General features: G+C 36.0%; 2 protein-coding genes across 2 annotated transcripts; one reads left to right on the plus strand and one right to left on the minus strand.

Moving 5' to 3' along the window:
- Window positions 1-2,250: 2,250 nt before the first annotated feature.
- LOC117620238 lies at window positions 2,251-6,454 on the minus strand. The gene is made up of 3 exons (XM_034350379.1): window positions 4,741-6,454; window positions 4,017-4,206; window positions 2,251-2,678 (listed from the first exon to the last, which is right to left on the minus strand). The coding sequence occupies exons 1-3, from the start codon at window positions 6,382-6,384 to the stop codon at window positions 2,551-2,553; spliced, it is 1,962 nt and encodes a 653-aa protein (XP_034206270.1). The 5' UTR covers window positions 6,385-6,454; the 3' UTR covers window positions 2,251-2,550.
- A 2,972-nt stretch (window positions 6,455-9,426) lies between these two features.
- LOC117618630 (arginase 1, mitochondrial) lies at window positions 9,427-14,095 on the plus strand. Its single transcript, XM_034348291.1, has 7 exons — window positions 9,427-9,652; window positions 9,751-9,899; window positions 10,002-10,161; window positions 10,561-10,694; window positions 12,463-12,672; window positions 13,371-13,481; window positions 13,619-14,095. Exons 2-7 carry the CDS (start codon window positions 9,759-9,761, stop codon window positions 13,877-13,879), a joined length of 1,017 nt encoding a protein of 338 aa, XP_034204182.1. The 5' UTR covers window positions 9,427-9,652; window positions 9,751-9,758; the 3' UTR covers window positions 13,880-14,095.
- The last annotated feature ends 2,389 nt before the right edge of the window (window positions 14,096-16,484 follow it).

Here is a 16,484-nt window from a genome sequence, read left to right on the forward strand (position 1 = left end):
TGCTAGCTCTCCTCTCCTAAAAAATCATGTACTTATAATCGTTTTGTGGTTCAAAAACCATGTACTTACATCTGATATCAATTAAAGAATAAACTAGACAATAAGAAACGTGTTCTCCAAGAAATCAGAAGGCTCGGCAATTCCTGGAGCTGGTCAGACTCAGAAACTTGTTCTTTGTCAAAACCCGACCTCGTCCAGGCTTAGACGGCAAAGGCAAGTTCTTGATGTCGATAACTTGAATTTTCTTTCGCTTGTTTTGGAACTCTTGATAGCCTTGGTGAAGCTTTCGAACACTAGTCTCCAACTTCTCTTCATCATCCCAATCTTGCCGATGATGGAGATCATGATAAGTGGATTTTGTGAGCTCCTTAGGGTTTTGTTGGCTCTTCGAAAAATCAGAGGCTCTGGGCGCTTCCTCGAACTGATCAACGGCTTGTTCTCGCTCAAAACCCGGCCTCGCTGAGGCTTAGACGGCAAAGGCAAGTTCTTGACGTCAAGACGTTGAATTTTCTTTCTCTTGTTTTGGAACTCTTGATAGCCTTGGTGAAGCTTTCGCTTGCTATTCTCCAATTTCTCTTCATCATCCCAGTGTTGCCGTTGATGGTGAGCATCAGATTTTGTTGGCCCCGTAGGGTTTTGTTGACAAGAAGATGGAGGTGGTGTGCATAGCACCAAGCGGAGGGTCTCCAACTTCTTCCCTTTGCCGTGGGATGGTGGTTTCTTGGGCTTCTCTTGAATTGCCATGTTGTGGTCATCAAGTTTGACGTTGTCGAACAAGAAGGGATCGAAAGTCGTGGTTTCACTTTCAAGGATGACGACAGCTTCAAGGTCGTCGAGAGGGCAAGCGAGTCCAGCAAAGTCGTCATCGTCAACGTCAACGTGAACGTCAACAGGAGGCTCTCGCTCGCATCGTTGTTCCTTCAAAGCCTTCATCTTGTCTGAAAGAGAAAGTAGCTAGTGAAGTGAAGGGTCTCGATCGTTTGAAAGAGAAAAGATTATAGGGAATTTTGGAAACCCTAAATCACAGTAGCTAGTGCATACAAAAGGCTCAGGCTACATATGTATTTATAGTTTTCTGTTTCCTAATGTCATTGGGAAAACCAATATTTTATTCTGATTAATTATAAAGTACTTTTAAATTTTTATTAGACATGATGAATTAAACCAACCGAACAAATCCTTTCAGTTGCCAGGTCCCCACCGTCAAAAATCACCCAAACACAAATGCTGTTTGTGTTGTGTGCTTCAATTTGCTTTATAACTACAATTATTTTTCTTTTTGTTGGAGAATTCTCTTGTATTACCCCAAACAAAATACAATTATTTTCCTATTATCAAGTTTTTTCTTTTTTGTCAAGCCAACCCAAAATACAATTAAAACCCTAATCAATGCTCGTCTAATTTCACTTGAGTGTTACTACTAAACCAAGTATTACTATTTCTAATAATTACATGTCCTATGAAAATTCATTTTCATATATATATATATATATAGGAAAATATTATCTTACTAGAGAGTTCATAATAGAAAGAAATAATATATAAATATATCTATATAAACAGGAAAGGCTCTGGGCACAAGCAAGCAAAGGAGGCCGCCTAGAGCCTCCAAACTTATAGGACTTCCAGTTTTTATATATACATTGCATGATACTATATATAAAATTAAAAAATTAAAAAATAAATTATAAATAAAAATTATGTTAAGCCCAATTATTCAATCCAAAATTAAGAAGAGCCCACTTATTCGTTAAATTCATAGTCTAAGCCAATTAACTTAGTTGAATAAAATTAAGAAATTAAACACATTGAGCCCCATCTAACATGTTTAAACTCTGTAAAATAAACTTCTTAACGACAAACATTTTTCGCTTTTCCATTTCTCTCTCAATGATACAATGAAGGCTGAAGTCCGAACTATTAAATATGTGCGCTGATTGAGGATTTCTTTTAGTTTTGAATTTCATGCTCTCTTTTTTTTCTTTTTCTTTTTTGTTGTTGTTTTTTTTGGGAAATTAGTCTAGAATTTACTTTGTCATTATTGGACCTAATATTAGCTACAGCAAACAAGCAGAGATAAAACTGATATTGGAAACTAGTAAATTGCCGGAAAAGCTGTCACCGAAGGCAAAAGTATATTTGTATAAGCAACTTGGGCACAAAGCTCATCAAACGTTTACAAAAGCGAGCTGTTTAAGGAGTGAGAACTTTCATTTGTCCCCTGAGCTTGTTCAGTATCCTCATTCAAGATTGTATCCCCACTTAATCTTCTATGCAATTGATCGTCTTTTCTCAACCAAAAAAAGGGCGTGAAAAGAAATATAATTGAATCTTACATCATAAAAACCAAGTGGCTAAAACCATTGAATGTAACTTCTCAAAGATTTACAATGCTCCGCAGTTTTTTTAACGAATACGAGGTACACAAGTACTTGTCTACCAAACTAAAACCTAACTGGCAGGCAACTTCTAGTATATACATCCATGACAATTAAGGGGATTTTGGTATAAGCCTTAAAAGGATATCTAAGAATAATTAAAACCCTGCGATTACGCATCAACATCAGGGCCAGGATATGCTGGTAGGCTCATAATCCGCTTGTCAACGACTGGGCCTCCCACCGTGAAGTGATATAAACTTTGGAAGTTTGATCCTTTCAACCCAAGCAGTTCATGCACTGCAACACAACAATACCATAAATTTTAATAGAACACATATGGCATATGCAAAGATGCCTTTAAAATCATTCTTGCTTCACTTTTATAACTTAACTAGCAACAAGCGCACATGTTGGAATGATCTACTCTATTGTATCACCTTTAAAATTGTTTTCAGCATCCTTAACAAGTTACAAGTATGTAAAGCACATAACCTAAGTAATTGAAAAAACTATTTTAGGCCATCTCTATGATAGCTATGACTTATAAAAAGATGCGTGATTCGGCTACATACATAATCAGATATAATTACAAATGTAGCTAACAGCCTGAGCCTTCAAGGGAAACTAAACTCGCTTTATTTGAACAGACTGCCAACCCATATATATATGTGAGTGTGACTGGCCAACCTGTTCCCCATAGTGTTTCAGGTTTCACATATTTTGCATTATTTATTTTTAACAACTCTACCTTCAAACTGTTGTGAAATGTATCCATTCTTCATGCTTAGGATTGTTGAAATAATTGGGAGGTGCTCTTAATCAGGCAGAGGGCTGATGATTAGAGGAGTGAGTCAAGCTAGAGTGAATAGCAAAAAATTAGGTGACTTTGTCAGCATGTACTCATGAGAGTCAATTCTTGGAAATAATTGGGAGCATCTTATCTTGAAGATGGAGTATTATGGGGTCCAATGTGACTAGGACATAGTTTACCACATTTTAAGATCAAATCAGCAGTAACTTGTCTGAATTTTATAGAACTCAAAGATGTTTATGGTGATAATTCAATGCATACTCTTATTCATAGACATTATCAGTCACAGACTAGGTGAACTGAATAAATTTCACCTATTCTCTCGTCCAATCTAATTTCTTGATTATTTCAATCTTTTTGGCTAAATGTGTCTTGACTTTTTTGAAAGGATGTGTAATACAAAAAGCCTTATTCTGAAATAGACAAGGCATAGAGCTTACTGTGCAAAAGTATAGGCCTCGATGAAGTGGGCTTTGCCATATATAAATACAGATAAGGTCATATACATTACAATATATTTTGGTTAACAGCCTTCTACTGAGGCCAGTCATGCTTCAGTATATTAGGACCCCATTTAGCTGATGACTCTGATTTAACAAGTGACGATACATAGTGATCTTTTAATTATGACATTAGACATTGAATTCTATTCAACATTCTTAAAGACTTGTTTATAGCACAAACTACCACAATTAATGTGGATGAGTGCACTAACAGTTTTGAAATCCACACAATTCAGTCCATATGTCTAATGTACCATGTAATGTGATATTTCTATAGGATTCGGAATCATTACAAAAAGAAGGTGAGGGAAGAGATCGTACCAGGATCATCAAAATAGCAACCAATTCCTGTTGCAGAAATGCCAACTGCATGCGCTTCAAGGTACAACACCTGCCCGAGTACTCCAGTCTCCCAAAACAGTCGAGGATACATCCACATATTTTTATCATGCAATAAAGGGTCAAAACAAGCCACCATACCAAGGCTGAAGCAGCCATGACTTGCAATTTCCTGCATGTAGATGTATTCTTTTAGGAGGAGTTGGGTTATCATATACACACTGGTAATTCTGTTTTCAGTAAGAAATGAAATAATTCTTCAAAGTATAGGACCTAATTGGGGATTTGGGTAAAGGGGTTTTTCATTTGAGGTCAAGATATATTAGTAGCCAGAGGAACAACTCAGACTTTGAGAATTACATTCCGACATATTTGTATGACACTTATTTGTAACGTGTGACTTGCAGATTTTATTGCAAAAATAACACATTTTGGCATCATGTATGAAATAAGTTTGAAAATATTGTACAGTACCTTCAAATGCAGCAAAAGATAAATAAACATTCTTCCCCTAATATGCTAAAATAAAAGAATAAGCTTTTTTTATTTATTCCTCTATCTGCAATATTCTATCAAAGTCTAAATGTTCACAATCATATGCATTGTTCAGCATCTCCCTCACAATCGCTTTCATATGCCATCCAGTTTTAAGCAATTCCACTTATATATGAAAATTAATAAAATTACCAATTACATTTTGACATACCTGATGGCACGAGAGCCTTTCAGCAAGAGTACGACAGTCAGTTCTATCAAGTTCATACAGAGGAAGATTTTCTGGGCAACCCTCTGGCTTCACCCACTTAAAGCCTGACCTCATGGATTTCTTGAGCTTATCCAAATGGTCTTCATTCCTAACCAAGAAATATAAACCTTGTGGCAACCCTTCCACCCTATGAACAAATAAAGCAGCATGGACCTCAGCATCCCATGGAAGACCCCGAAATGGCAATGCCAACGGCTTCTTCTGCTTCCCTCCATTTCGAGAACCCGAAGGAAGACAATGCAAAAGAATCTGATAAAATGTGTTCCTATCCATTGCAGTAACTCCATCCATATCAACTGCACTCCTACGCTTCCTAACAACTTCCCTAGCTGTAAAACCCTTATATGAACCTTCACTACAAATCCCACTACTCTGAAATGGATCAACCAAAAACGTATTACCTAAAATTATCTCTTTTTTAACAGCCTCTGCTGTTCTATATATTATATCCCAACAAATGTGCTCTTTACTAAGCAAATTTGGCTTTCCCTTCCACTCCAATTTGGAAAACTCAGATATTGCCAAACTCAATTGCTTATAGTTCACATCAAATTCACCAGCCCCATTAGGAAAAACCACAAGAATACAATCCGGATGCTCAAATTCCATCTCGGGAAACCGCCCTTTAACAGGTCGAGAGGGAATTTGAAATTTTGGGAACACTTCAAGCCCCATTAGCTTCTCCAAATCCTCATAACCCAATCCATCAAGAAGCTTCACATCCCAACCAAGCCCTGCTGCGGCCATGGAAACCGCAGCAATAGCGTGACCCACATCGTGATTGCAATACCGAAATGCGCGCTCTCCATATTTCCAGGCCTCACGCCAAAAAATCGATGACAACCCAATGAGAAACGAGTCCTTGGGTAAGAAATTGGTGAAAACCCAAGATGGGATTTCAGCTCTAAGCTCCAAAGCATGCTCTTTTGGAGCGTAATGCGCTACGAAACTCGAATCAGACAACGATTCTATTGGGGGTGAAATGATATAGGCCTCAGTAGGGTGTAAATTACCACTGCTGGGATTGACTCTAAGCGACCAGGTTGAAAACCCAGTAGTTTTCCAAGCTGAGAGAGCTAAAGAATCGTAGAAAAACTGAGAAATGGTGGATTTGGATATGGGTTTTGGAGGAGGGAGATTCAGGAACAGAGAAGAATACAGAGGGTCTTGAGTGGAAGAAGAGTTTGGGTTTTGATTCTCTGTAGGGAAGTGCAGGAGAGATAAGAGACGAGCAGAGACGTACCTGCGGAATGGGTTGGGCTGGTTGGCCCAGTCGAGGCCATGAGGGCCTCTGGCGTATTTGGTGAAATGATGCTTGGTCTGGTTGTGGTACTTGAGGACCTGCTGCAAAAGGAGCTCCTGGTCTTCTGGGTCTCGTGGGTGTTCTGGCTCTTTAGGGTTGGAAATTGAAGAAGGTGAAGGGGATGATGCAGAAGAGGAGAAGGACATGGTGGGGATTAAAATTTTGTTCTTGTTGGTGGTGGTGGTGATGATGAGGTTTGGGAAGAGAGAGGTGGATGGAAGAATGTAGAAGAGCGGAGAGTTGAGAGGGAAAGAGAGCCTTGTTGAAGGAAGTGGTGGCATCTTCGACAGTTTTGATTTCTTCTCTTTTTTCTATAGAAAAATGGTCCTAATTCTTCTTCTAGGACCCTCCCTCCTCTTACTTTGGAAAGTGGATGGCCATCATTTTCTTGCTTTTTGTTGTTTTGTCTATTTCTTTTTCTGTTTTGGCTTTTTTTTTAAAAAAAAAAAAAAACAAACAAACACACAGATACCTGGTCTCATATTCTCATACCTTCTTATTTTTTATTTAATTTTTTTCCTTTTCCTTTGGGTACAATATTTATTTTTTCTTTGAGGACTTTTTAAGATTTTTAATCCATCTTGATGAGAAATTATTGAGTAGTACCATTACATATCTAATAAATTTCTGACATGTAATCAATTATTAACTAGCATTATTTATAAACTTAATTACAGTTGACATGGTGATACGCACTAACATGTCAATTATATTACAATAACATTGTATAATCTCGTCCCCATGAAAATGAGACAAGCTGAGAAGAAGATAGAAATATTTTTGGGTCAATTATTTTGCAAGTTGTTGTTATATTGATATCCGTAGTTTTGGGTATATCAAATTATACAAATCTTTTAAAATAATCATACGTTATTCTTATTTCACTTACATGTGTGACATGTTCTTGTAGTAACACACTTCTTCTTTTATTGAAAACAGTATATGTTTAATACTTTTTACTAATTTTTCATAAACTAAAATTGTGCGAGTCTTGTATATTGCAAATATTTCTAGACTAAAAAAAAGGAAATAAATCCACACGTTCTATAACTGAAAAAAAAATTATATGAAATTTTGAAAAACTGAAAAAAGATTAAAATGAAAAAAAAAAAGAAGGGAAGCTTCTAATCCTTAAACTGAGTTGAAAGGGTACCCAAAGATTATATACAAACAGGGAAAACTCCTTTAATTTTGGTCAAGTAAATCCACACCATAAGTATCAAGTGAAAACACGGCCTAGCGATTGATGTGTATGGCATCAAAAATTCATACTTGTGTATGATCTTGGACTCAATAACCAATTTTGTCTTCAAATTCATGTTGTTGACACAAAAACGATTCATGATCATCCCTAAATTGAAGATAAAACACAAGTATGAATGAATATATCGAGGCCAAAGTCGGTTTGCAGAAAAATTGTCAGTGAAGGCACTTGCCTCCACTTCTATACCTATGAAGGTTTCAAGTTGCGATGAAATCCTGTGTTGAAATGGGGCAAGTTGTTTGATAAAATGACTCAAAGAAGGCTGCGGGACAAAGGGGCAAAGGAATTGACTTATGCTGCAGTTGGGCTTGAACACTTGGTTTTTAAAGATACAATGATGTTATTTTGGGCCTGTTACTAAAAAAAATATTAAGAAAAGACTCCAACTATTTTTTAATGGGAAAAATTCTTCATGATAAACAACTGCTCTGTTCATGTTTTTCTTCTTGTTCTTTCCGCTCACTATTCCCACACTCTCTTTATGCCTTGCAATAGAGAAATTAGGTACAAAGTGTAAATTTTGTATTTCATACAATTTGTGTATGGATATGTTTATATTTATCTTCATTATCATTCACTTGATATTAGTGTTTTCTTGGTCCGAAGAAGGAAAATTTATGATTCCATGCCTCCACAACACCACCCCCATGAGACACAAATCCACATAGATGTTGGCATGCTCTTCAAGACATAGATGTTCATCCTTGTCTTGTTTTGTGAAGTAAACTTTCTAGCAAGAATTGCACATAAGCTGCTCGTCATAACCTCTTTTTTTCGTCTGCTCTCACCACGAGACACAAATTCATCATTTTTATGAAATTCCTTATCACAAAGATAGTAATGATATAGTTTAGGGTATGTGTGCTTTAATTCCATGTTTTTTTCATTAAATTAAGGCATACATACTTTGAACTATACTAGTACTATCTTTGTAGCAGGAATTTGAAAAAAAAAAAAAAAAAGAATTTGTGTTTCATAGTGAGAGTAAACAAAAAGAAGAGTATAAAGGATAGCTTATGTGTAATTCCTACTTAAAAAAAATTAAGAAAAATTAGGTTTTAGACATAATTAAATTTATTAATTAGTTTGTAAGATATTGGATATTTTGGTTTTAGTTTTAATACATAGGAAAAAACTACTATTTTGGATTAGCCCAAAGAGAGGCCCAGATTCGTTGGGTCAGGTAAAAAATAACAACTGATAAGACAATTCTACCCTTCTGATAAGACAATTCTACCCTTCTGGTACAATTCTACAATGGCACATGTAGTAATTTTAGGGTTGTTGGATGTCCTTTTGGTAAAATTAGGTGGCTTTGGTTTTATATTAATTAAGCAAAATTAATTATCTTTCTTCCAAATTAGTTAAGTTTTTTATGGGTTAAAACTAAAGAGCCCAAAAAATTAAAACAAAACAAGAATAACATCCACGTCATGGCGAGCATGGATCTTGTCATCGGTTAATAAGATCGAACCCTACATAGAAAGGGTAGGCTGGCCCTTTCGCATTGGTAGTGGGCTTAAAGAAACAGAGAACCTGATGGGCCAAAGTTAGAACTTGGCCCACAATATATAAAAGGCACAGTGCTCTTTTGTTGAAGTGCGTGATGCGCCGGTACCGCGCATTTTAACAGAATGTTCGGTACACGTCAGAAAAATACGCCTCGAAGTGCGTGGCGTCAGTTTCTACTTTTTTGGTATTTGTTTGTTTTCCTGACGAAGGGTATTGGCATGTGTGTGACTCGGCAAATCACCATGTTTTTTTTTATTCACGTTGTCACTGATCAATCTCAATCATCATTCTATCTCTCTCTCTCCTTATATTGTTTCTGATTTTCAGACCATTCAAAATACGAAATTGATAGAATTTGATCTCATCATATTTTTCACGTTTTTGTCGATAATTCAACATCCATTACTGTTTTTGATTTACACACAAGATACGACATGATAAAAGTTGATATTTCATCTTTAACGGTTGGATCGAATTCCCTTATCTTCGATCGAATTCTCTTATCTTATCTCACCCCTTTAATTCTCAAATCAGATATCATTCATTTTCTATAAATATCAAGCCTATCTCTATCTTCACGAGACACATTACTGTTTTCCCACTGTTTGTATTTCAGGTCATTGGCAGTTGAAGTCACTGGTGGTGTTGTTTCCGTTTCTTTTTCTCTCTGCTTTGATCATTTTCAAGTTTTTCTCAGTAAACCCACTCACTTCTTCTCAGCCTCTTATCTCTCGGTCTCTGCAACTTGTTATCACCTTCAATTCTCGCTCGAGGTACAGAGACCACTCTGATTTCTCAGCCACAAAACGATTATAAGTACTTGGTTTTTGCGACTTAGAGAAATCAAATGTTTTCTTTTCTTCTTCTCTAGTTTCAGCAATGTCAATAATTGGGCGCAGAGGAATTCATTTCTTGCATAAACTCAATGCTGAAAATGTTCCCGGTGCTTTGATAGAGAACGGTCAAAGCCGACTTATAGATGCTTCTCTCACTCTCATTCGTGAGAGCGCAAAGCTCAGGGTACCTATTTTCCTTGTTCGGTTGTGTTTAATTATCGATTTATGTGGATTTTTGGACATGGAATTGGTTTTGGTGAAATGGGTTCTTTTTGTTTCTGTGTAGGGAGAGCTTGTGCGTGCTTTAGGAGGCGCTGTAGCATCCACTTCTCTTTTGGGTGTTCCTCTTGGACATAACTCGTCGTTTCTTCAAGGGCCTGCTTTTGCTCCTCCTCGGATTAGAGAGGCAATCTGGTGTGGTAGTACCAACTCAACAACTGAAGAAGGTATGTAATCATCTAAAAACTATTAAATCTTTCTTTGGTTCGCAACAAACATTCAATTTTTTTTTAATTTGATCAAGATAAGTCGGTTTTTTTTTTTAATTATTTAAAATTATCCCACAACCCAACAAGTGTTGTCACTTGAAATATAACATTGGTGGTAATTCAGTTCCTCATCTTCTCAATCGTTTTATTAGCAGTTTATGTTATTAGTGAAACCTCTCAGAATTATCATCTATACATGTGTGTGCTCAGGTTGTTTAATGGGCACCTTTTATATTCATGAAAAGATTTGCAATTTAGTGAATTGCTTGTTGTTGATGACTTCTTCTTTCATTTTTTCAAAATTTCATGTCATGGTGCATGAATTGAAGTCACTGAAACATGATGCTGGCAATGCAGGGAAAGAACTAAGAGACCCAAGGGTGCTAACTGATGTTGGTGATATTCCTGTCCAAGAAATTCGAGATTGTGGAGTCGAAGATGACAGACTGATGAATGTCATAAGTGAGTCTGTCAAGCTAGTGATGGAACAGGTAGGTTGAAATTTCTAGAAGCTTCCAATTTAAAACTAATACAATGATTTATTTTAGGGGGAAAACATGCAATTTTAGAAGATTTCAGTGGAAAAACTAATTCTGTTGTTCTGTTTCCAAAACTGTCCTTGTTCTGTTGGTAGAATAACTTGGGGCACTGTTAAATGACTTGGTACACTTAAAGTCATGCCCAGTTCACTGAAAACTGGAGGAAACCATTTTAATCACTTATCTGCTGCAGGCTTATGATTATATCTCACCAGTTATGCACTTCTCTGTTTTGGTAGAGATAAAATGCTCAGCTAGCTTGATAACTCTGAGACCAGCTTTGGCCATTTGATTATGTTATTTTCTAAAAGTTGAATTTTTTTACCTCAATTCACCAATTGTTGATAGATCCATATTGTTTTTCCTTGTTTATATATTGTTAGTGGGACTTGATGTGTTTCAAAAGCTTTAGTTTATTATGCTGAAATGAGTTTGAGCAGCAATTAGTTGAACTACAATATGTTCTATTCATTTGCGCATGACATGTAGTCATATTCCTTTCATAACCTTGAAATTTTTATCAGTATGACATAATTGCTTGTAATATTCTTATACTTTGAAACTCAGCTTTTTTAGAAGTATACTTTGAAGCTGAGCTGGTACAATTCCTATTTTAAATTCTTAGATGTCGAGAAACCAGCCTGCAGTATGTACTATGATGCCATTTTCAGTCTTCAGATCCTATATTTCGTTTTCAATTAAAGACTTTGCTAGTTTAGTACAAACTGTGAAGACCTTTTCAGAAAATTTGATTTTGACTGCACTAGGAATGGGAATCCTCTGCACTGATTAACAGTATCTATAACTACACTTCTTCAGAAATATAAAATTCTTCTCAACAAGATTCTAAATTTGAACCGTTCCTGAAATAATCATTAGTTCATTGGAATACTCTTGGGTCAGTGTTGTTTTTTACCGAGAATTGTCATTTTTGTAAAATGTTAAATTCAGCATCTGCATTTGGCCAATTTCTCAAAATACTTATATCATATGGTTACTTTTCAAAAGACAGGAAAGTACTTCATTCGTTGAATTGCCAAAGTTGTCAAACTAAAACCTCACAATTACCTTTCTTTACTGATGTTTTCAACTTCTATGAAAGGGGAAACCAGTTAGGAGTTACCACTTTGTTGGAGATCCTCCTGCCAATTTGTGGGAATAATGTTTTACTAAGTGTCTAAGTTGTATAGAGGGTGTGAAAAATGGTGGAAAGGACCCTTAGTCATTGCATTTGTGGCAAAGGATTCCTCATAGTACCTCTGTTACCTTCATATTTGAGCCTTTACCTGCAATCCCAACTTTTGGTGTGCATGAATTTTTGAAACAGGGCAAAACATTCCATATTGAAATTCATATGGGCACACTTCATATCATTTTGAAATCCAAACTCAGAGTGGTATACTGTACTGTGATGCATTACTTTGAAAATGTCAAAGAAAATGAATAGTTGCCATCAGTGGGCAGCTCAAATGTTCTGATGTCTTCAGTTATTTTGAATCTTCCATAAACCTAGCAGATATTTGGTTGAACTTCATTCTGGAAAATTATCCGGGATATGTTCTTGTTTGTGCAATTTGTTTCCTGGAAAGCTTCACAGATACTGAGAGTAAATGTTGTCCTTAGTTGGTTGAGACTTTTCATTCCAATGAATATATGTATACACCGACTACCTTTTGGTTCTTTTTGGAAGCACCTAATCATTGTGGCCATGCCCTTTCAGGATCCACTGCGCCCATTAGTGTTAGGTGGTGACCACTCAATTTCTTATCCTGTTGTAAGAGCTGTCTCTGAGAAGCTTGGGGGACCTGTGGATATTCTTCATCTGGATGCCCATCCTGATATCTATGACGCCTTTGAAGGTAACGTATATTCACATGCGTCTTCTTTTGCTCGAATTATGGAAGGTGGTTATGCTCGTCGTCTTTTGCAGGTAAATTCTTGTTTGTAAATACACCGTATGTATATTTCTCATGGCTTGCTTTCCCACTTAATTAGGAAAAAAGTATTAGTCAAATAACAAATTGATGAAAAGGGATGATTCACAAGCTTGTATATCTTTTTAGTTTCACATAACTTGGCTATCTGTATGTATCATTGTTGATTTTCTGTAAAGCATATCATAGGATTTTGCCATCACTTGTGGGAAATTTTGTAAATATTCTCAGCTGATATTCGCACTTTCATCCCTGCATTCAAAGATTATAATCTTTGGTGCACAAGGAAGGGTGGCTCATGGACAATATTCAAATGAACGTAGCCCCTTCTTAATGGATAACAATTGTAAATACCATAGAAGATTTTATAAGCATTTGGTATTTCTAATATTGGCATCATGTATGTAAAACCTTATGCAAAATGCAAATAATGGATTAATCACCCTATGTGACTTTCAAAGATGAAATCTTAGTTAATACGAATGTGCTGTCACTTACTGTAACAAGTTTCATTCGACCTGTCTTTGTCATACTATGACCTATGCTACTTCTTTTTCTTCTTCTTTATATCTATTCATCATTAAACCTAATGTAGTTCTGGTATGCTCTTGCGCTCTAATTAAGTTGAATGTCCTGTTTTAGTTATTGTCCAGCATTTCAGTCAACCTGATGAAGTTGGTTGCTGAACTTTCAGGTTGGTATTAGATCAATCAACTTAGAAGGACGTGAACAAGGAAAACGATTTGGTGTTGAGCAATATGAAATGCGAACCTTTTCAAGAGACCGTCATTTTTTGGAAAACCTGGTCTCTCTCTCTCCCTCTCTTCTTCTCTCTGTCTCTCCCTCCCTCTGTCCCTGCCCCATGTGTATCTTTCTTTTTATATGTCTGCATGTACTTCTGAGAGTATTGAGAATAACGGTTAAGAAATTTTTCTTTGGCAGAAATTGGGGGAAGGTGTGAAGGGCGTGTACATCTCGATAGATGTAGATTGCCTTGATCCTGCATTCGCTCCTGGAGTGTCACACATTGAGCCAGGGGGTCTCTCCTTCCGTGATGTTCTCAACATACTCCACAACCTTCAAGGCGACATTGTTGCTGCAGATGTCGTTGAATTCAATCCCCAGCGTGACACTGTTGATGGGATGACTGCAATGGTAGCTGCTAAGCTGGTGAGAGAGTTGGCTGCAAAGATATCAAAATGATAAAATTATCAGGTGCCTTCCTTTGGTATACCTGGAGACAAGACCTTCCAGCATAACACAGATTTTTGCAGTTTCATTATCTGAAAGTGTTAAACATAGCTGCAGTATGTAACTGAGAATTCAATTCCAGCATGATATTTCAGTGGGGGCATCGTTGTGCTTAATATGTATTAATTTGTTCAATGAGAATAACTTGCAGAACTTGCTTTATTTTCAGTACTAATTGTAAATTAATATAAATTGCAGTTTATCTAAACAAACTTTATCAAATATCAAATTCTAGTATAATATGACATATTTACTTACATATTTGAACCAAAAAATTCTTCAAGATCGAAAAAGTAAATTCTAGACTCTCTTCCCCCCAAAAAAAAAAACAGAGAGAATGAAATTCAAAACTAAAAGAAAGAATAATGCTATTCTTACCACATTTGTATACCACATGCTACTCTTACCACATTAATTAAAATTATTTAATATTTTCTTTTCTTTTATGATTTATTCAAGTATTTGTTTTTCAAATTGTCATAATCAAAATACACTTCATTGATTTAATTGATGTGGCATATAATATGAACATGTCACATCATGTGGTATAGAAATGTGAGATAAAAATGTGGTAAGTGTAATTTCTTAATTTTATTCAACTTGGTTAATTACTATGAATTGAATGAAAATGTGGGACTAACATAATTTTTATGTATAATTTTGCTTTTGCTTGCTTGTGCACAGAGCCTACTCGGATTTTTTTTTTAAAATTTTAATTTTTATTGTGAACTCTTTATTAAGATAATATTTTCATAGGACATGTTATTATTAGAAATGGTAATACTTGGTTTAGTAGTAACAGTCAAGTGAAATTAGACGAGCATTGATTAAAAAATTTCATTTGGGTAGGCTTGACCAAAAAGAAACGTGGCACAAAAAAGAAAAAAGAAAACTTGATAAGAGGAAAAGAATTGTGTTTTGTTCGAGGAAAAGAATTAATTTGCCCAATGAGATTAGGAAACTATATACACATATGTAGCGTGAGGCTTTGGCGAACTCTTGCTACTGTTATTTAGGGTTCCAAATTTGGATATAATCTTTTCTCTTTCAAACAAGATGAAGTATGTTCGTGATCAGGCTTTCAAGGAACATTGATGCGAGTGAGAGCCTCCTGTTGACGACTATGGTGGCTTCGCTTGCCCTCCGCTGGATGACCTTGAAGCTGTCTTCATCCTTGAAATAACGATTGATCCTTCCAAGGTCTTGTTTAGTTCAAGGGAAAGGAGACTTAGGGATGAGAAATCAATTGTTTTCCCATGTTTGGTAAGTCTAGGTATGATAAATTGTTGCCTGGCCCATGGGAAAGTTGGGGAAAAAGTGAAGCCATCCTCCTAACTTGGGTTTTGTTTTCCCTTATTATGGGAAAGTTTGAGAAAATGAGCCAATATTAAATAAACATTCTTCCTGACCATTTTGTCCTATTAACAATTTAGAATTACAATATATCATTAAATGCATTCTTTTTTTATTTGATTTAATATGAGTATAATTGAAAATTATACAAACTTTGTTTTTCATTCTTACTCAAAACAAACATGGGAAAGGAAATAAAATGATATCCCCCAGTTACTTTCCCAGCATTACTAAACGTGGGAAAAGAATATTCAATTTCTCATCCCTTAAGAAATAACATGAAAAATGATTTTATCTCAAATTCATTCCATAAACCAAACGGAGCCCAAGTTGTCAAACTTGATGAGCACGACTTGGCAATTCTCGAGAAGCTCAAGAAACCATCCCACGGTGGCAAAGGCAAGGATTTGGAGACCATCCGCTTGATGCTAAATGCACTGCCTTCATCTTCTTGCCAACAAAACCCTAAGGCTCCCACAAAATCTAATCATCATCATCATTAGCAAGATTGGGATGATGAAGACAAGTTGGAGTGTAGTAAGCGAAAACTTCACCAAGGCTATCAAGTTCAAGAGTATCAAAACGAGGTCGGGTTTTGAAAAAGAACAAGTTGTTGACCAGTTCGAGGAGGTGCCGAGCCTTCTAAACGTTTTTTATTGTCTAGTTTATTCAATTCATTCATTAATTGTGATCAAATGTAACACGAGAACTATTATCCAAATTTTCAAATGGCATAAATGTATACACTAATCAATTTGTGGTATTCAAAACAATTCAACTAGTTTTTGCCTTGAATCATCATCATGGCTTCCCATTTTGGGGCATATTATCTAAATTGTTTTTATGCCCAAATTAATGCATACACTAATCACTAAGCCTAAATAAACAAACAACCCACTTTGTAATTAATTATGCTTCCTCACAAATCAGAAATTTAGTAAGTAAGGCCAAGCCTCCTCTTAAAATTCCCTTTTCCATGATGACCATGTATTATCTCAATTCGAATCCACGTGTGGGTTCACCCCACCCCCCCTTATTCCTCATATACAATATACTATGTTGTCAATTGAGCTCAGATTTTTGATGTGCTCCTAAGTGGTCGTAAGTTCAAATCCCTATGATACTGTGTGTGTGAGTTTTCCCCATTTTTCCTGCCTAACTTTGAACAAAAAAAAAAGAAGAAGATTGAGTTAGAGCAAGTCCA

This window comes from Prunus dulcis, chromosome 2, assembly GCF_902201215.1.
Source record: "Prunus dulcis chromosome 2, ALMONDv2, whole genome shotgun sequence".
NCBI lineage: Eukaryota > Viridiplantae > Streptophyta > Magnoliopsida > Rosales > Rosaceae > Prunus > Prunus dulcis.